At 56.4% G+C, this 20665-nt stretch overlaps 1 protein-coding gene across 2 annotated transcripts; it reads right to left on the reverse strand.

Moving 5' to 3' along the window:
* Positions 1 to 413: 413 nt before the first annotated feature.
* On the reverse strand, positions 414 to 19790 carry PLCD3 (phospholipase C delta 3). Of its 2 annotated transcripts, none has more exons than XM_081029979.1 (15): positions 18994 to 19790; positions 10308 to 10469; positions 9971 to 10199; positions 9510 to 9639; positions 8340 to 8568; positions 7616 to 7817; positions 7321 to 7465; positions 6585 to 6737; positions 5134 to 5274; positions 4871 to 5021; positions 3961 to 4077; positions 3146 to 3291; positions 2789 to 2924; positions 2546 to 2695; positions 414 to 2344 (listed from the first exon to the last, which is right to left on the reverse strand). In XM_081029979.1, exons 1-15 carry the CDS (start codon positions 19142 to 19144, stop codon positions 2256 to 2258), a joined length of 2331 nt encoding a protein of 776 aa, XP_080886105.1. In that variant the 5' UTR covers positions 19145 to 19790; the 3' UTR covers positions 414 to 2255. The 2 variants fall into 2 exon arrangements, with proteins under 2 accessions (XP_080886105.1, XP_080886104.1); XM_081029978.1 differs by having other exon boundaries at positions 3146 to 3312.
* Positions 19791 to 20665: the final 875 nt, after the last annotated feature.

The following is a 20665-nucleotide window of genomic DNA, read 5'->3' on the forward strand; positions in this document are numbered from 1 at the left end:
TCCAAAGATGACCAGCATTTAACCAACCCAAAGGATGGCCCGAAGGCCTGGAGAGTTTCACGGGGCTGCAGTCTAGGAGGGTGAGGAGCTGTCACACCAGTGAGTGAGGCAGGAGTGTATCTCCTCTGGGCGCCTACCCACCCAGGGGCAGCCCTGTGCCTGGCCCACCTGCCCCAGAACCAGAGGAGACCCCAGGCTTCGATTTTGCCCTGCTACAGAGTGAAGGCAGGGTTGCAGACAGACTCCCTAGGGAGGTTGCAAGGGACAAATTCATTCAAAAACCATTGACTGACTACAGGCAGGTGCCGTACCTGGGAACAGGGAAGGGGGAGCTTCACCTTTTGTCTCGGCTTTTCTCTGGGCTGTGGGAGGGGCATCCATTTTGAGGGGGGGTAAGGAATACCAAATGCATTGTCGTTCTGCTCGATACATCTCGTTTCTAATAAAGGAAGCAGCTGAAAAAAAACCCTTCTGCCCTCCTGGTTTTCCTCTGGACAGCAGGTTGCAGTGGAATAGGTAGAGTCCCCAACCTGGACTCGAGCAGGGCGCTCTTACTGAGCGCGACGGCGCCCTGCAGGGAAGGCCCTGGTGACCACAGCACCAGGGCAACTTTGGAAGAGTCCTTTGGCAAGGCTGCCCTTTCAGGGCAAGCTTGGCTTCTTCCCCCAAACCTCTCCCACCCGCCGGCAAGGAGCAAGTACTGACCCAGCTTCACTCTAGGAGCAGAGAGCAGCCTGCAGTCTGGATTAACAGTGGTTCCACTGATGGAGGGCGCAGGTACTGCCCCTTGCCGCTCATCCCGATGCCACATCTCCCCTTCTGGGCCAGGGGCTGCTGGGTGGTTCTGTTGAGCCAGTAGTGCTTTTACACTGCAGGCCACCAGGCCCCACCGCACACCTACTGAGCCAGCTCTCTGGAGAAGGGCCTGAGTAACTATTTAGGCTTCCCGTTTCCCGTTCTCTTCCTCTGGAACTTCATCCGTTCACTGAGCCCGTGTTCTTTTCAGCCCTTCTCCTTCTCCCCCATGGCTGGTGCCTCTGGACCCTGAGCTGCAGCCTGAGAGGACACGACCTGCCATTAAGTTCTACCCTTGTTCAGTGTAGGTGCTGTTGCCTCGTGGAACCCAAAATGCCAGGGCTCCCTCCACATTGAACCCCAGAAAGTCACCTTTCTGACAGGTTTTCCCTGGATCCTGTCATGTCTCGGCACGCTTTCCCAGCATCTCTGAGGCAGCCTGGAGCAGCCGCTGCTTTCCAGGCCATTGTCAACATGTTGGTTGGCTGGTGGAAAGCGAGCCTCAAGTCTCGGGGGTCTGTCTACCGACTAGACAGGCATTGAACCCTGCTGAGCCTGGAAGGTGGGGGTCTAAGGCCCCTCAGAGTCCTGTCCCCACCCCCTTTGGGTCCTAACAGTCCTTTCCTGGCAGAAGCCCACCCAGCTGCCTGCTCCCCATTCAAGGCCCCTCGTTGGGTTGTGGGGGCAGCTTGTGATTGGTGTCCTCAGTCTTGTGATGCTGGCAGCAGCTTTCAGCTAAGAGCAGGAGTCAGGGCTATTTTGAGCTGGGGCCTCTCCTCCAGCACCCCTGGCTGCCTCAGACAAATTCAAACCCTGCTGGGGGAAGAGGCCCAGGGGACTCCCTCTGCCCGTCCCTCCTCGCGGGCCTGGGTATATCATCAGAGGGGGTCAGGGGGTGGCAGTACTAGCTTCTTTATTTTTTAAAATAGTCATGTTCTGTCCTCTCCAGGGCTCTTCTGTCGTGAGATAAAAGCCGGCTTCTGGTGTCCTCAGGGCTCCCAGCCTCAGCTCTCCCTTCTTGCTTTAACAAGGGAAGAGAGCTCAGGAAAATCTGGGGGGCAGAAGGGCCTTAGGGGGTGGCCAATGCCTGGGTGGGGGAGCCAGGGGTGTGGCTAGAGTCTTTCGGGGGGGCAGAGGCGCTGAGGGCTCATGTCCTGCTCCCCAAGTCTCCTGGCAGCAGCAGGCCTGGCTCTTCATAAGCCAGGATTAGTGAGGGGTGGGCCAAGGCCTTGAGCTGGGGCCATGTCCAGGTCTCAGGGTTGCGGGGGAAAGATCAACCGCCTGTCCTTTAGGAGGGGCTGAGGCGGTCCTCAGCACCAAGCTGAGACGAGCCTGGCGAGCTGGCAGGATGGTCAGGCTGGACGGGCTCATGCCACCCCTCCATCTCCAGAGGAGGAGAGCCTCTGCCACGGGGCGCCGCAGACTAGCACCCACAGAAGCCCAGGGTGGGGCTGTCGCTCTCAGGAGCGCTGGATGCGGATGTGGACGAAGAGCGTGGCTGGTGACAGAGAGGCCCCATCCTTGGAAAGCAGGTGGATGTGGCGGTACCCTGTGGGGAGAGTAGCCAGGCTTCCGGTTTGCTGCCCACCACCTAGCAGGACCCGGATTGTGCAGGGCACATCCCACATCCCCTCCTGGGGGCTGGGCCCCAGCTTGGCTCAGGGCAGGCCCTCCTGGGAAACTCATGGCCAGGTGAACAGGCCCTCGGGGCTCAAACCCAGTCCTTTCCATCCCCACCAACCCCACCAACCTTGCTTCAGGCTGTTGAGAGGCAGCGTAAACTGGCCCACAAAGTCATTGGGGGAGGTAGTGTCATAATCTTCTACCACAAACCGGACCAGCACCAGCTCCGGAGCCCGCAACAGGAACTGCAGGGTCTGCCTCCAGCAGGGGTTGAAGCCTAGGGCACAGGCAGGGCAGTCAGAGCCGGGGGCCCGTGTCTCCCTGCATTCTCTGCTATGTGCCCCCCACCTCCACCAGCAGGCCCACCCACCATTGTTGAGAATGTAGTTGGTCTCCTTCCGAGCACAGTCTGCAGGCACCCCGTGGATCTCAACACGCACCAGGGGGTCCACGATGGAGTTCGGCTTCTCGGCATTCAGCTTGGGCAGTTGCTGTGCAGTCAGCACCTGTGGGGGCAAAGATGAGCTTCAGCCTGGCCCTCACCAGGGCAGGACACGCCTTGCCCTCAGCTCTCACCCTCCCCACATGAGACTCACACCCAGACAGCCCTCCCACCCAGCCAACCCCAGGCCTCCGCGCCTTCCGCCACTTCAGGCTGGCACCCCGTGGACGAGAACCTCCAGCACCAGCTCTGAGCGTGGGGTAGGGCTTGGTCCAGGCTGCTGACCTGGATGGTGAGAGTAGTTCTGGGCAGTCCGGGGCACTCAGGGTCAAAGCTGGTGTTGGGCTGCCGCAGGCAAGCAGGTTTCAAGACGTAGCCGCACTGCCCGTTGATGAGGAAGCGCCCAGCATTGAGGTCCATCTCATAGCCTGCTGTCTGGAAGTTCAGGGCCACTGTGGACACAGCCGGGTCAGAACAGGGGCTCTCGGGGCCCTCTCCTCACTGCCTAGTTTCAGGGGTCTCACACTGCCCTCTCCCCCGGACAGACCTGGGCAGGGGGCTCAGTTCCTCTCTACAGAGGGCCCAGGGTCCCACTGTGTGGGTAATGCTGCCCTCCCACCATGCTTTGGGGAGGGGAGGTCATGGCAGCCAGGAGGTCCAGACTGCACTGTCACTGAATATCCCTTCAGGCCGGAGTGGGGGTGCTGGAGGGGACATGGAGAAGCCCCCACCTTCAGGCCAGAGCCTGAGGGCCTTGGGGTTTCCATGCCTACCCCCAAGGGGACCACATGCCCTACCCGTGGCGGGCTCAGTGTGGGACTGCCAGGGGGCTGTGTGCATGCATGTGTCAGGTGGGGGTTTTAACTTCTACCTTCATAAAAAATGTGAGACTTTTACACTGTCAAAAACAAACGAGCCTGGTTTGTTTCCCCATGTACCCTGCTGACAATTCTAATAATAATTATTATTATCAACAAAATGCTTTTTTCGACCTCTGGAAAGCTGTGTGGCCCCATCACTGCTGGGGCCTCCCACGGCGCCCCAGAGGCCACCCCACAAAGCAGCACCCTGCCCACTCCCTGCTCTGCTGCCCCACTCACCCAGCTGACAGCCTGAATTCCACATGTCCTGGGGGCTATAGTTGGCCGAGTTCATCCGCAACCCCAGCGGGTAGACACGGGTCAGCTGGCGGGTATTGTGCCTCACAAAGCTGTTCCCTGGGGGAGAGTACGCTGGACTGTGACAGACCGCTGGGCGCCCCTCTCCCAGTGTCACGGCCTGTAACCCCTCCCCCAACTGCAGAGACAAGCGGGGCACAGAGGCTGAATTCCCATCCCCAGCCACCCCTGCCCCAGCTCCTCTTCTGTCTGACCCAGGGGGTGGGAGGACCTCACAAGGAGGTTGCTGAAGTGCAGGAAGGAGCGGGGACCCCTCCCACAGCCCCAAATCCCCACATTCCCGACTCAGTGCATGGAACACCAGCCCCAAGCTGACATTCATTCCCTGTCTATCATCACTCGTCTCAGATGCACCCTCCAGTCACACTGGGCTCCTGAAACCCTTCCTGTATGTCATGCTTGCAACCTGCTCCTCCTGTCTGGAAATCCCTTCCCTTTTGTCTCCCGGCTGCTGCTTCCTCATACTTCTGTCAGGTGTCTTTTCAGGTATCATCTGCTCAGGAGTCCTTTCCTGATCTCACCTCTGCTGGGCCCCCCCGCTCCTCTCATGGCCCCGCTGATCACCCCGCATCATAATTACCCAGCAATGTCTGGCCCCAGCACTGGGCTGAGCTTCCAGTGAAGGCAGGCAGCAGCCTGGCTCCCCCCGGGCCTCCCCTCCGGGCATGCCCGGCCCAGTGCTGGGCATGTGCTGGGCACTCATACCCTGACCCCTGTCTGGGGTCCCCCTGCCTCTTTACTGCCCCCAGAGCCCTCTCCATCACCTTTCCAGACCAACTGCAGGATACGCCCCCGCCAGGAGCCTGCAGGCCCCAGACGCCCGATGTCCTACCTGCCTCTCGGATAAGCTTCTTGGCCTTGCGCTCGCTGAGAGAGCTGACCTGGCAGGGCTGGCGTGGGGCAGAGGCGGGGCACAGGGTCCGCAGGCGGGTGGCACAGCAGTACACGACCAGGGCTGACAGTTCTGGGGAGATCTGCTTGGCCTGGGAGATGAGCCTCAGCGAGGGGTCCGCCGGCTCCAGCCCCTTGTCCTCCTCTTTCCCTTCACCAAGCTCCACAGTAGTGCCAAGCTCCTGCCCAGCCCACCCCACTCACCTGCCGCCTCTGCTCTGCAGCCTCCAGCCCCTCGTCTTCCTCTTCTTCTTCCTCCTCCTCCCGGTCTGAGAGAATTCGACCATCCTCGCTCCGAGCAGCCGGCAGCTTCTTCCCCTTTACCAGGACCCGGCCCTTCAGCTGCTGCAGAGGCCAATATGGAAGGGTTAAGCCCTCTGGCCCTATGTCAGTCACTCAACCACCACTGCGTGAGGGGCTGGCTGGGGGCAGGGGCAGGAAAGGAGACACAAAGGTGAGTGGTTTCCAATGGGGAAAAATGGAAAACAACCTATGAGGCCATCAACAGGGAACTGGCTAACAAGGTCCCGCCAAACATCGGAACACGAAGAAGGCACCTCAGGATCGAAAGAGAAGGCACCCTCTTCAAAAAGATCTCACATGAAAGAAGTGAGTGTAGAACATGGAATCACATGATCTTTTTTGTTTAACATTTGAAAGAGAAGCTAACTATGGACAGAGGTATGTATATGTGGGAAAATTCTGGAAAGACACACAAGCAATTGTTGAAGATGCTTACTTCTTGTAAAATAGAATGAGGGTGAGCCTGAGTGGAGGAAAACTCATTTTACATTATCTACACTTATGTACAGCTCAATTTCCCCCCCATATGTATGTTTATTTTCATGCTAATAAAAAAATCAAATTACACACACACAAAGGTGAATCATAATTCCTTGCATATTTGGGGTTGGGAGTAGGTGGAGAGTTTTCTCAAGGAGCCAGAAAAGGATACATGTCCTAAGGGGGAAAATACCATACTCTGGGGTTTGGGAGGAAAAGAAGCAGGACCACCTGTGGTTAGAATGCTGGGGACGTTTCTAAGGTCACAGGAAGGAGGTGGTGCAAGAATTCTAAGCAGGTGGCAACTTGGGAAGCCAGATGGCTGGGAAGGAAGCTCCAGGTGGAGATGTCAACCATGTGTCAACCATGAGCCCCTGAGATGGGAATGGCTGAGCTCGCAGGGACTCTGGGTAGCGAGGCAGGGGTCAGGGCCAGGTCATGCAAGGTATTCTCGAATGCCAGGTGAGAGGGTGGGGTGGGTCTAGTCAAGAACAGAGGGCAACTAACGGCAACTGGACCTGGAGCTGAACGGCGCACAACTAAGATTGAAAGGATAATAACTTGACTTGGAAAAAGTCCTGGAAGTACACATTGTTCCCCAATAAAGTCCTGTTCCCCTTCCCCAATAAAATCTTTAAAAAAAAAAAAAAAGGAAAGAAAGAAAGAACAGAGGGCAGGAGAGTGACAAGACCATGGGGTGGCAGATGTCAGATGAAAGGAGGAGCAGGGGAAGGTTAAGGCAGAGAGAGGTGACGGGTCCCAGAGGTGACGGGTCCTAGAGGTGACGGGTCCTGAACCAGGAAGTGGCAGGGTTGGATGGTGGACTGCAGACAGACCCTTCCCCACCCAGGCTGAGGGTCTGCGAGCATCACCTCTGGGGATGGCAGCTCTTCAGGATTCTGGGAGTCCAGTGCCTGTGTCACCAGCATATCCCCCAGGATGGTGCGGAGGTGATGGGCCATGACAGCCTGCTGCTGCAGCCCACAGTGGTTCTCCAGGGATAGGATGACAGGGTACGGGGATAGCTGCGGGGAGAGGAGGGACAGCAGCAGCTCAGAGATACTCACCTGTTCTCTCCCACGCCCTTCCCAACCATGGCCCCTGCCACACCCAGGCCCCTTCAGGACAGGCAGGCAAAGGCAGGGCTCTTGCAGGGGAGTGAGTGGTGGGATGTTGGACGCATGCTGGGGCCAGTGTGTACACAGAGGGCAGAGGGTAGATATGGGGCCTCGGAAAGAGTGGATTGTCCGGGAGCCTGAGGGCAACTGCAGGAATGGTCATTGCCATTAGGTGGCAAACTTTTCCCCCCACCTCACCATTTGTTGACTGTAAGATTTGTGTTGCTTGACTGAAATTGGAATTTTATGTAGACACCATGTTAAGCTTCTCTTTTATGGCTTACTCTTTGGGAGTCATGAGTAAAATGTCCTTCCCTACTCCAAGGTTTTCTTCTGGAAATTTTGTGATTTTAATACATTTACTAAATATGAGGTTGGGAGAAGGGAGCCTCTCGCTCAGCTTTATCCTCCCCCATTGGCCAGCTGTCCCAGCAGCAGCTGGTGAACAGGCAACTCTCTATGCAGGGCGGGGGGTTATGGGGGCTCTCACCGTGAAGGCATGGTCACGCACGGCCTGGACCACGTCTCGGAAGAGGATCTTGGAGGTGAGCGTGTGGCCGTGGTAGATGATGGGTTCCCCTCCCGGCCCCTCCCAGCAGTCCAGCTCCACACAGCGGCATCCCTGGGCAAAGGCCCTGCAGACAGACACAGGCCAAGGTGTCAAGTGGGTGGCACAGGCTGAGCCAGGTGGGGCCCAGGAAGCCCACAGTGGCAGTTGAGCCCCATCTCCCCCTCAAGCTGGGCTCCCAGAAGTGTCCACCGCCACTATTCCTCCAGTACAGTACCTAACATAGGCCTCGGTGCTGCTGGGCCCCCCGATTTGAGAGTCGGTCAGATAGGTATTGTGGGAGGAGGAGATGAAGTAGTGGGCGAGGGGCTGGTCCATGTCCTGGAACACGCATGTGTGGGCTGGGTCCAGGGCATCCCCCTCAGGCGACAACAGGTACATCATGAAGCCATCCAGAGTCATCAGCTGGTGCTGCTTGGCTGCGGGGATGGCAGAAGACAGCAGCAGGCCACATAGGGAACCCCCATGTCCAGCCCCAAATGCCCCCAGAGCTCACTCCACTTAATAATGATGAGCACCTGTCTATTGACTGGGCTCTACAAAGCCACGCCATTCGACCTTCTGCCAGACCCTACGAGGAAATCCACTGCTGTGTCATTTTGCAGATGTGGCGGCTGAGTCTGGAAGAGGCAAGATAATCTGCCCCAAATGGTGCCCACAGCCAGTAATAGTAGAGCCCACTTACCGTGTTTCCCCGAAAATAAGACCTGGCCGGACCATCAGCTCTAATGCGTCTTGTGGAGCAAAAATTAATATAAGACCCGGTCTTATATTATAGTAAAATAAGACGGGATCTTATATTAATTTTTGCTCCAAAAGACGCATTAGAGCTGATGGTCCGGCCAGGTCTTATTTTCGGGGAAACACGGTAGCTGGGAACCCAGACCTGTCAGATGCCAAGACGTGGGACGTGTTGACCCCAACACCTGTCAGATCCCCACCTGTCTCATTGAGCTCATAGTTCTGGATGAGCTGCTGAGCGCGGGCCAGCGTGGCCCCATCCTCGCCCTGGTCCTCCAGGAACTTCAGCAGCTCAGGGGCGCTCAGTACACGGTCCTCGCCCGAGTACCGATGGAAGATCTCCTCCAGCTCAGGGCGTTTCAGCAACCGCCGCAGAAACTCCTCAATCTCAGTCCCCTCCAGCCGCTTGTTGTTGGAGTGGTCACACTCCTAGGAAGCAGTGGGGAGAGACGCAGAGGAGGGGACACCGTGGAAAAGCAGGCCTGCACTGACACACCCGTCATCTACCACGGCCGGGAAGGCAGATGTCCCCCATTTCACAGGTAGAGAAATTGAGAGCTAGCGAGGCTCCGGTCTCGCTCAAGCTCACACAGGTGGTAACTTGCAGGGCTGAAGTGCTAAGGAAGGGCTCTCGGGTTCAGTGCCTGACCCTCTGTACCATGACCTACCCCAAGAATCAAGATGTGGGAGGAAAAAGGGGGACCCAAGGGCAGAACTGAGCCCCTGTGCCACAATCCCCCCTCCTGTGGATATACATTCCCATCCTCACATTCCCACGTTCACACCCAGGGTCAATGAGCAACAAAACACTGGGGAGCCAGCGGGACAGGTGCCGTGGCTCACCTATCTTTCAGTGTCACCGGCTGGTCACACAGTTAACATCTACACGGTTCTGCCATGTGCTCTGACTGGGCCATGAATGCAGAGCCCAGCCCCGTGTGCCCGTCTGTGCTCCCACACGTGTGGAGGTGCCACGCTTGCCACAGTGGAAGGTGTGCTCGTGTGCCTGTGAGCTGAGTCTGTGCTCCTATGTGCTAGCCATGTATGGTCACCTGTGCAAAAGGTGCCCTGTGGACTGAGAGAAATTAAAACGACAGCTGTGCTGCCCCCTTGGGAGAGGTGGGGAGGCCTGAGGTCCTCCCGGCCCGTGGGCTCTTCCTGAGGGTGAGGAAGGAAGCTCTGGGGAGCACTCCCATCCTGGCCCACTGGCCTTAGGGGAGAATAAAAGGGTAAGCAGGCCGAGATGTGGCCTTTCTGCCAGGAGAGGCCACTTTCTCCACAAAAGCTAGGTGGGGAGGGAAGGTGAGGACTCAGATGGCTGGGGGAGGGCAGAAAACAGGTCAGAAGTCAGAGTGGTGGCAGGTGCCCACCTTGAAGAGGCGGTAGGCGTACATGTCATTCATGTCTACGTTCACCATTCTGAGCAGGCTTTTGATCTCCTTGAAGCTCATCTTACTGTCCTGGTTGGAGTCTGCCCGGTGCAGATAGGAGTGGATCCAGGTGTGGGTGCTCAGGAAATAGCAGCAATAGGTTGGGCACTGCCCCCAGCTAACAGGTAACCGTCACCACCTCCTGGCTCTGGGGGCTCCCGGATGTGGGTGCCCTTGGGCTCCCTGAGCAAGCACTGGGGTGTCCTCCATGGGACTGGGGCTCCCCAGAGCCAAGAGGCCGTGTCCCCACCCTCAGTTCTGGAGACAAGGGGCTCTGGCTCAGACTAGGGATCCCCTAAAGACGGGGCCGTACTTCCCCTTGGCGTGAGGTCCTCCAAGGACAGGACCCGCTTCCGTCCACGCCTGGCCCCGCCACCCTCACACGCTCAGGGACAGGATATTGGTCCAGACGCTCGCGCTGGCTCATGGCGTCGAGGCACGAGCGCAGCTTGGCCAGGCCGCGCACCCAGCGCTGCGCCTCCTCCGCCGTGGGCGCCGCCAGGTCCAGGTTCTTGCGGCGGCCCTTGAAGGCGATGGTGAGGCAGCGCGCTGGCTCGAAGGCGCCCCCGAAGCGCCGCAGGCCCTCGGACTGGTGACCCTCCCGGACAGCCTCGATGTGCTGCACGAAGACTGGGGGAGGGGCGGCCACAGCCGGCAGGTCAGAGGTGGCGGGCCAGGTGGGCACTGTCCCCGCGCAGGCGCTGTCAGGCCCGCCGGTGCCCACGCACCCCAACTCACATATGTGCTGCGACGGTGCGTGGCGGAAGCGCCGCTGGAACCACACGCTCACGCCGTCCTCCTGCAGCCGGTAGAGCCGCTCCTTCTGCCACGTGTGCGAGCGGATCTTGCACAGCCGGGAGCCTCGCAGCATGGCGCGCACGTCCTCATCCTCCGTCAGGCCTGCGGGGTGGGAGGCCGGGGGCACCTTCTTAGGGGAACATTCTCCCATCACTGGGCTGACCCGGGCCTCGGGGTGCCTCTTGGTGTCCCGCTGGGAGGGGCCAGTAACAGCCCCTGCCTCCCCACCAAGAAGCAACGTCTGAGACCCTAGAGCAGAGCAACCCCTCCGGACACACCTGGGACTCCCGTGGCTGTTGTAAATGATGCTATTGTACCACGAACACGGAGGTGTCTACGTCTTTTGGAGTTGGTGTTTTCGTTTTCTTCAGCTAAATCCCCAGAAGTGGGCTTGCTGGGTCGTATGGTAATTCTATTTTTAATTTTTTGAGGAACCTCCACCGTGGCTGCACCAATTTACATTCTCACCAACACTTGTTATTGCTTGTGGTTTTGATAATACCCATTCTAACAGGTGTGAGGTGCTATCTCACTGTGGTTTTGATTTGCATTTCTCCGAGGATGAGTGATGTCGAGCCTCTTTTCATATATACCTGTGGGCCATCTGTATGTCTTCTTGAGAAAAATGTCTATTCAGATCTGCTCAATTTTTTAATTGGATTGTTTAGGGGTTTTTTTTGCTATTGAGTTATATGAGTCTTTTATATATTTTGGGCATTAGCCTTTTATCAGATATAAAATTTGCAAATATTTTCGGAAAGAGAATTTCAGATCAGGGTTCCGGGGAGTCAAGTCCCAACTCTGTCACTTCCCAGTTACACAGCCTGGGTGGCACTAACCTGTGACTGCTCTAAACCTCATATTCTCCATTAATAAAATGGAGACCACAGTAGTACCTGCTACAAAATCCAAAATTCAGTCAAGATGCTGCCCATCCTGGTGGTGCCACATGCTGCTTGGATTGGCCTCAACAGGGGTCAAGGGTTTATGAGTCAAGGACAATAATAGAAAGGGTGGGAACCAGGCAAACTGTAGTACCACGCCCTTTGGAAGGAGGAGGGCAGCCTGGGTTATATGAGGGCCCATTTTCCAAAGAACCGGAATCTGGATTTGTATGTGAAGTGTCCAGATTTTTCAATGTTGGCAACTAAATCGAATTGAAATAAACAAACAAAAATCCCAAAACACCACTGTGTGAGCCATGGATTTCTCTTCCTTTATTTTAACAAGCCCCCAAACTGTGTTTGGCTTTAAGCTTTGTGGTCCCAAGACCCTTGCTTGCCCAATTGCAAACTCTGACCTAAGGAATCAAGTCTAAATCCCTGGGCGTTCCTCTTTCACTCTCTCTTGAAGCCTTTCTCTCTTCTCTTCCTCATACTGGAGTCCTTCAAGGTCTGGCTCAGACATCGCCTCCTCCAGAAAGCCTTCCTTGATTTGTCCTCAAAGAGGAGTTCTTTCTCCCTGACCATCAACGACACTTTTTACTTTCATTCAAACAAACAAACACTCACCTAAACTATAATTTCTTTGGACTTTAATAAACCCAAAGGCAGGGATGAGGTCGAGAATCTTCACCTCAGTGCTTGTCCCAGGGCCAGGCTGGCAGCCAGTGCTTTGTGAAAGGGGAGGCAGATGGACAGACTAAGTGCACTCTATTCCCAGCCCTGCCCACTTCTGTCCTGAGTTCAGAGCAGATGCCTTGTGGGCCTGGGTTTCTCAATCCTGGCTGTGCATTAATATCTCCTGGGGGAGGTTACAAAACCCATGGCCCAGAGAGTCTCATCCAGCAGGTGTAGGCTAGGCCTCGGCATCAGTGTGTTTAAAACCCCACCCTGTAACCTTGAGGGTGACCGTGATTGAGAATCAAGGTCTCAGGGGCAGTTGGAGAAGCCTACCATCCTTAGGAGGCTAAGGTTCCCCTTGGGGCCATCCTGTGACCTAATGGCTCCAAAGGGTTTCTCAAGGTTTAGACTGTGGCCCCCTGGAAGGGTCAGCATCCACTCAGTGCCCCCTAGCCAGAAAGGGGAGGTGGAACCCTCATCTTTCCAGGCAAAGAGCTGGAATATAACACGTGCCAAGCCAAGAGACTCACCAGACTCCCAGACCTCTATCCCCATATCTAGGCAAACTCTGAGTTCTCTCATCCTGCGAAATAATAGGGTGGGGGTCAGGGCACTCAGGGAAACCTGCAGGGCTATCAAAACTGCACCCACCATCCTCCTCCATCTCTCAGCTGTGGGAAACAGAACCCTTCCTTCCTGTGACAACCAGGCTGTGCAGTGGAGCCACCTTCCTTGACCTGGCTGGCCCTCTGATGCCAAGTCCATAGCTGTGGGGGTGGAAAGGAAGGGGGCTAGTAAATGACTAAGGCCGGAAATGGAAGTGAGTCACTGAGGGCCTGCTTTTTCCAGAGTCTTTTACCAACAGGACATGGACACAGGCAGCCTGATCTCTTGACCAGCCTCCCACTGGGACAGGTTCCCACATTAAGGGGGCCCCTGCTCCCCCAGGAACCTGTTGGGGGAAAGCGCCTGTCTACCCAACTGGCACTGGCCCCTGGATCACACTGCCCCTTGGTTCACACTGTCCCCCAACCACACCCACAGTGGAAAAGGCAAACAGAATGAGGGTGCAGGGCCAGGTTGGGCCAGGTGCTGAGTCCCTGCGTGCCTCTATTTCCCCATTGCTTGAGCTTCTGAACTCTGGGGAAATGAGGATCCTGGGGTGTCAGACAGGAGGGGCAGGACCAACAGAGATAAGGGGTGAGGTCAGGAGGAGGGCCGAGTCTGGGCCGCGGTGCTGGGAAGGGCCTGACTCTTTGCCCAGCCACCCAGGAAACATTATAGGTCCTGCCAAGGCCAAACCCACAGATGTTTCCTTGACCTCAGTTCTACCTCCTCGGAGCAGGTGCGCAAGCTGCTGGCCTCCTGTGATTTCTGTGGGTTTTATCCATCTGTGCCTTGAACCTGGAGCTGGGCTGGGCCAGCACCATGGCTGCTTTCTCTGAGAAGGTGGGGGAACGATCATGAAATGATAGCATTAAAAATGAAGACAAACAATGGGCAAAAGGTAGAAACAACCCAAGTGCCCACTGATGGATGGATAAACAAAATGGGGTGTATCCATACAGTGGAATATTATACAGCCACAAAAAGGAGTAAAATCTGATCTATGCTACTATATGGATAAACCTTGAAAACATTATGCTAAGTGAAATAGCCAAACCCAAAGTGACAAACGTTGTATGATTCCATTTATATGAGGAACCTAAAACAGTCAAATTTATAGAGACACATTATATGTCACTTACACTTCAATTTTAAACAGTCAGAGACAGAAAGTCGATTAGAGGTGACCAGGGTCCGAGGGAAGGGAAGAATGGGGAATTACTGCTTAATGATTACAAAGTTTGTTTAGGGTGATGGAAAAGTTTTGGAAATAGTACAACATTGTGAATGTAATGAGTGCCACTGAATTAATCTCTTAAAAATGGTCAAAATGGCCAATTTTATGTTATATATATATATACATAATTTTAAAAATTAATATATGAGAAACCATGTACACTTTAAATGGGTGAATTGTATGGTATTCACCCATTCCCAATAATTCCCAATAAAGCTGTTAAAGAGGCACAGAGTGGCCAACTAACTTGTCCACGTTCAGTGGGTCAGTAAGTAGGAGCTGGAATGCATGAGAGCTGGGGAGGCCTAACCCCAGGCATATGTGTGTCTCCAATGAGCTAAAGCACGTAGAGTGCTCCATTTAGGGCCTGGCTCACAGTGCACACTCAATAAATGGTAATAAAGAAGGAACTGAGGCAGTGTCCCGGGAGGGACAACAGACCCAGGTTTTCTGCTACCTCTGTACTAAGTCCCATGGCCTCCAGCCTGGGCCCTTCTCCTGCCCAGTTCCTCTTGTCATTTGGGGCTCACACACCTTTCCAGAGCCAACTGCTTTTCTCAGCCCCCAGAGAGTAGTTAGAAGGTGGTGAGGATCAGGCAGGCCCATGGCTTCCCAACTACCATCTCCAGCCTGGACCATGTGGGCTGTCTGGGGTCTGGGGCCAAAGCCAGGGACAGGAAACTGCCTCAATGGCTGAGCTGGAAGGGACTGTGGGGAAGGCCAAGTCCATCTCTGATCCTGAATCCCACCCTTTTCATGGGTGGGCCACTCAAAGAAGGCAAGCTGTGCGTAGGCTGAAAACAGTGTGGACCACCCAAGGAAGGGATGGGTGCAGGGGCTGCATAGGGAACAGTGAGGGGTCAGAGCAGGCTGGCGGTGGGCACGGGAAAGGAGGGGAGCGGCTGTGTCTTCATGGGGCAGGTAGACAGAGGGGTAATGTGCAGAGAGCAGGGTATTAAGGAGTGGTAGGTTTCAACTGAGATGTGTGTAGGTTGCTGTGTACACAGAGGGTGTGTGCACTGGGGTGTGTGTGTGTGTTTGGTGGGAGGGAGGAAGGTGGGTCAGCTTGGGGAGGAAAATGGACTGTGTGTGTGTGTATGTGTGTGTGTACGTGCGTGCGCCAGTGCACACTCAGGAAGGGCACATAGGACTCCAGCAGGAATGTGAGACACGCAGGGAACAGTGACAGCTGACAGCATTGTGCCAATGGCTGAGGGGAGGAAGAAGAGCAGCTTTTCCCGGTGGCTGGGGTCGTGAGGCTGTGGGAGGGGACACACAGTCATGACAGGTCCCAAACACCTTCCCACCTGAATCCTGCAGCCAGCAGGCAGCCCTAGCACCTCAGGAACCAAGCATGTCCCTCTTTCCCCGGCTGGCCGCCACACCCAGGGCTACAGTCCAGCAGAACTTGGAGCTCAGTGCCAGAGTCCATAACATTCCTTGAAGAATCAACAAAGTCAGGAAAGGCAGGCTGTGCTTCCCTTGCCCCTGGGCCAGACAGTGAGATGAAGGTGGCAGCACCCTCCCTGGCAGAGCCAGACAGGCAGGAAGCCTGTCTCGGGGCAGAAGTCATGGGGAGAGCGTTCCCCAGAGCTGAGGAAAGAGGAGAGGTCGGAGGAAGCCACAAGGCATGATGGAGTCAGCTCCCCCACTCCTGGTCCTGCCTGGCATGTCCCCGCTTAGCAAGCAGGGCTGCCCAGCCCTCCCCATCACCAGGCCAGGAACCTGCCAGCCCTGGGGGCCGCTCGAAAGATCCCCACTCCAACCACGGCAGCCCCACTCACCCTGAAGGAGGCGTCCTGGACAGCCTACGGGGAAAGCCCTCTTGCCCTGTGGCACTTGGTGATGTGTGCAGGCTGGGAGGGCCGGGATCAGGATTCTGCCTACTCAAAGCTCTGCTCACTGGCAGGATTGAGCACAGGGTGGATCATCAGGGGCACAGAGTCAGACTGGAGCTCTGGGGAGACAGGGCTGTCGGGTAAGATTCAGGATGCCCCGTTAAATTCAAATTGCAGATAAACAACAAATGATATTTTAGTGTAAGTATGTCCTGCATCATTTGTGGTTTATTTGAAATTCACATTTAACAGGATACCCCTGGAGGCTGGCAGGGCCACCATGGGGGAGAGTGGCAGGCTCTCCCCACGTAAAAATCACTCATTCAGTCATTCATCGTGTTTTGAGTTTGAACTCTGGGCCAGATTGCCTGGGTTCACATCCTCTCTCAGTTACTGTGAATCTCTCTGAGCCTCAGTTTCCTCCTTTGTAACAGAAGGCTCACGTGATTGTATTAAATGAGCTAATATGTGAAAAGCCTCGGCATAGTGTGATAATGATGTTAATTAGTATTTATTCATTCTGTCAATAAAGAACCATCATGGAAAACTAGGCTTTGGCGGCAGACAGGCAGACACTGTGTGGACTCTGGCTGGTGACTTCACCCCCTTTACCTGTAATGTGAGGACAGCAGCACCTTGCCCTGAGGAGCCTCGGGGGTTAAATAGGATCTGGGCTGATGCAGGCTCAGCACTGCGCCTGGCCCATCTCAGGTACTTACTGGCTCTTCACTCTCCTACTATTCCTGGCTTCCTGAGGGCAGGCCAAGCCCGTCGGCAGGGGCAGGGGCAGAAGACGGACCCCAGGCTCCACAAATGACTCCCACTTGCGTGGGGTGGCCCTTTCTCCCTCCTCCTCCCCCCTCCCCAGTTTCCCCCTGGTAGGGCCCTAAGGGCCTTCTTTTCCTTGGGCCCTTCTCAGAAGCCTTTGACCTCTGAGCCACACCCTGCCCTAATCTCTCTCTTGACTTGGTCTAAAATAAAATCTGTTCTCTGTTAGCCTCGGGGTGTGGCCATGGCTATGACAGTGTACAGCCGTGAGGGTTATTGCAAGAGGAGCTGTGGCTTGGGTGGTAGCGGAAGCTGCCCTGGTGGTGGGCCCAGGCCTTGGTGTGGACGGCCTGAGGAGCCGGGCCCCAGACACCTGACTTTCATCTGCAGCCTGTCCCTGGACTCTGTGAGGCCTGGGGAAGGGGTATTCCCCACAGGGAGACATTCCTCTCTTGGCAGTCACTCCGACAGGGCAGTGGTGGGGAGGGAGGGCGACATTCTGACACCCACATCGTTCCTGACAGTGTCACTGTGACAGAGTGCCCAGGTCTCGTGAAGACTTACTCAGCCTGGGCTTAGCTCTAATTATCCGTCAGCAAATGTCTTCTGCTACTAACTGTGAGCTCCCTGAGGGCAAGGCGCTGTGCTAGTCACCTGCGCAGCCCCAGCCCGGGGCACACTGACGGGGCTGAGCAAATGTGTGTGGAATGAAGAGGCAGCCAGGTGTGCAGGGCATCACCTCTGCCCTCCCACGGCCTCCACCCCGTGCCCACGGCTCACTCCTGGGGCTGCTGCTCTGGCCCAGCACCAGCCCTTGCCTGTCTCAGTAGCACTCCAACGGCCATCGTACTCTCTCCAAACCACCCATGTTCATTGTCCCCGAGAATGACACTGCCACCCACCAGAGACGCCTGTCCAATTCCACCGACTGCAGAGTCCAGACTGGTTTAATCGTAGGCTGTTCTGGAATCTATCTCGGCTACACCAGCTCAAGTTTGTCCGAGCCCCACCATAGCTTGCCTAACTGACCCCTCGACCTCCCCCCTATGGGTCTCCCTATTTCACCCCTGCCCTAGTCCAACCCTCCCCTACTCAGCACAACTCCTGCCACGGTTGTCCTGCCTTCCTGCCCTCCAGAGAAAGTCCACAACGCCACAGGAGGGGGCTAGAAGATCTGGCCCCCCCGCCTCTTCCCTTTTGCCTCACTCCAGTCTCTGGCTCTGGGGTACAGCCAGGGCCCTTGCTGCTCCCCAGCATCTCACGTGCCCCCTCCCTTCCTAGTACTGTTTCTTTGCTTCACTATCTGACCTCATTCCTGATGCTCAGGTCTCTACGGGACAGGACTGTGGCTGTCCTGTTCGTTGCTGAATCCCCAGGGCAGAGCATATTATAGGCATGCAATGAATTTTGTTGAGTGCATGCACGATTGATGGAGGGTAGGGCAGAGGTCATGTCTTAAGGAGAGTGCCAGACACAGTGCTCAGAACACAATCTGTGCTCGATAAATTCAGGTTGAACGAGTGAGAGGAGGTAGACGTAAGAACCGGGGGCGGGCAAAGAGAAGGCAGGACTGGCAGTTGGGACCCCTGAATTCTGCTCCAAGATTCACACAGGTCTCCTGGGAAGCCTCGTCCTTCTGTTCCCTCAGACCCATACCTGACCTCCCCATCATTAACAATTCTACCAACCGCGCTGTTCTGACAGACCAGTTTCACAGTTCATATTTTTTAAAATACTCTCACACATACGAGCCCCTCTTTCAAGCCACTCAATCACCCAGTCAGTTCCACTTTGCCCAGGCTCTGCGGGTACCAACAGCAGTGTGGTGGAGCACAGCCTGCAGGCCACCTTTTGCCTTTTACTAGCTGTGTGGTCGTAGATAAATTCCTTGACTTCTCTGAGTCAGTCTCATCTGTGAACTGGTGATTGTACCATCCACCTCTTAGAAAGGCACTACATATGTAACTACCCTGTGCCACACGTCTCTGCGAGATGCTTAATAAGCTACAGTTACAGTCCCCCCAGCCCCAAGGGACTTCCCCAAATCCGAGATGGGAACTCTGGCTTTCGGATACCAAGGACAATGACCTCACCAGTTAGACCAGTCCCTCCAGTGCTGTGTTGCTGCTGCAACCCCTGTGGGGGCTGCTGGGATGGAGGGCTGGCTTAAGAGACCAGCGCCTTCCTCAGCTCTCATGCCCGCCTAAGGGCAGCCAAGAACCCGGGGTGCCCTGGGGCCCTCAGACCCTAGAAGGCACAAGGTGTTGGGAAGGCGGGTGAAGGACGCCCCAACCCTGTCTCCCACTGCACTCTTCGGGCCCTCAGGGGCCCCAATCAGCTTCCCTGGCCCAAACTCCCACTCCAGCACGCCCCGCGGGCGCCTCCTGGTGGGAAACAAGGCCATCCCGGGACCCCCGCTCCGGCTCAGGGACCTCAGGTGACCGTAGGTGCGACCCCCAGCTGGAATAGTTCTGACATTCCACATCTCAACATACTCCCCACAACCCCATGCAACCTGGGAAGCCCAAGAACGCCTAGCCGGAACACCCAGACCTCCCAAGCTGCGCTGTAGGGACAGTCCGAGCCCACCAGAACCGTCCCCGCCGGTCACTGACCCATCTTCTTCAGCGCCCGCAGTCCCGGCCTCTTGGTGCCGCCGTCCTGGGGTGAGGGCGGGGTCGGGAGCGCAAGGGGCGCTGCGACCTGGGCCGGCACCGGGGTCTCGTCGCGCCGGCGGCGGAGGTACCTCCATCTGCCGCACAGCATGGCTCGAAGGGGCCCGGGCCCGGCCCCGGGTCTGCGCGCGAGGACAGGGCAGCGGGGGCGCCGCTCCTGCTCGGCCCTGGCAGTGCGCGGTCGCGAGCGAAGAAACTTAGCGACGCCGGGAGGGAGTCGGGAGAAGTAGGTGTTGGGAGGAGGGAGAGAGGGAGGGACGCGGTAAAGGGAAGGAGGGACAGGGAGTAAGGGGCGGGACCGAGGACGGCTTGGAGGAGGCGAGAGGCAGCGGCGGAGAGGGGGCGGTGACTCCAGGCGGGGAGTTGGGCCCGCTGCGAGGTTTGGGGAGGGGCAGATCCGAGCCCCGCCTTCCCGGTCTCCGCGTTCGGCCCCTGCTCCTGAGTCCACGTTCACCGAGTGATCCTGGGATGCCAGCGTCACCGGCGACCCGAACCTCCACTGCAGGCACTAGAGGGCGCTATAGCGGCGCTTCTGCACAGACACCCGGACCCTGACTCAATGAGAACTCATGACCCCTCTCCACCCTCTCCATTTCTAGTCCCACCGGGAGGCCTCAGAAGGAAGCCAGAAGGGGGACGGGGTCTGCCAAGGGGCTTTTCCTGGGCCAAGGGTTCCAGGGTCCGGAAAGCCCATAGAACCCCGGGAGCTGATCCGGGCCGCAAGACAGCCGCAACCCGAGGGGTGGGGGAGCGGGAAGTGGTAGGTGTGGGGTAAGGAAGGCTCTGGCTGTGACATCATAGGATTAACTCTCTCTCGTCCGGCGGCCGGAACCTCAAGTGGTAGACACCTGGAAGCTGACTAGTCTGGAGAGGATGGGGTTGCGCTCAAGTCTAGATTCGCCGCAAGAACTGATTCTGGGGTTCGCGGCTTGGACTGGTTGGCACCCTAGCCGGGCGCTTGATCATCCCGGGACGGCCACTGCACACTGCGTAGAAGTCCCTAACATCAACCTGTGGATAAGCGTCGAGTGCGGGTTCTGATGACGGGGTCATGTATACACTTACTGTATATGAAACCACCTGCGTATTTGTGCGTGAAGTGTGGGATGAACAGGTGCGCGCACGTCTGCGCTGTCTCTAGTGCCCTTGGTGGAGGGGCGGAAAGGTGGGCGCACACCGCCACTTGGCGGCGGCCAGGAGCGTGGCATCTCGAAGAGAAAGCTTAGTTTCTAAAGACCTAGATTTGCCACCTACTTGCTCCAGGCTCTACCCCATTCTCAGATATCCCTGACCCCGAGATTCCGCAAGCTGGTTGGTCCCCACCCCTCTCTGGATATTCTTTCCAAATGTCAAGTCTTCGCCTCTGCACTTTTGATCCAGCAATTCCTTCCTCCAGGAATGACCTTCCGCATTCTTCTCCTGGATTACTCTTAAACCTTCCAAAACAGCTCCGATGCTCCTCCTCCAGAACTCCTGATCACAGACATGATTTCCTTTTTTATCTACTGCGACTGTTTAAGTAGACTTGGGTTCAGCGGACAGAGGCGGGTTTCCACCAGGGGGCGCGAGGACTGCGTGTCATTTCACTATGTCCACCAGGAGGCGCTACCGC

The sequence above is a fragment of the Rhinolophus hipposideros genome (assembly GCF_964194185.1).
Source record: "Rhinolophus hipposideros genome assembly, chromosome: 20".
Taxonomy (NCBI): domain Eukaryota; kingdom Metazoa; phylum Chordata; class Mammalia; order Chiroptera; family Rhinolophidae; genus Rhinolophus; species Rhinolophus hipposideros.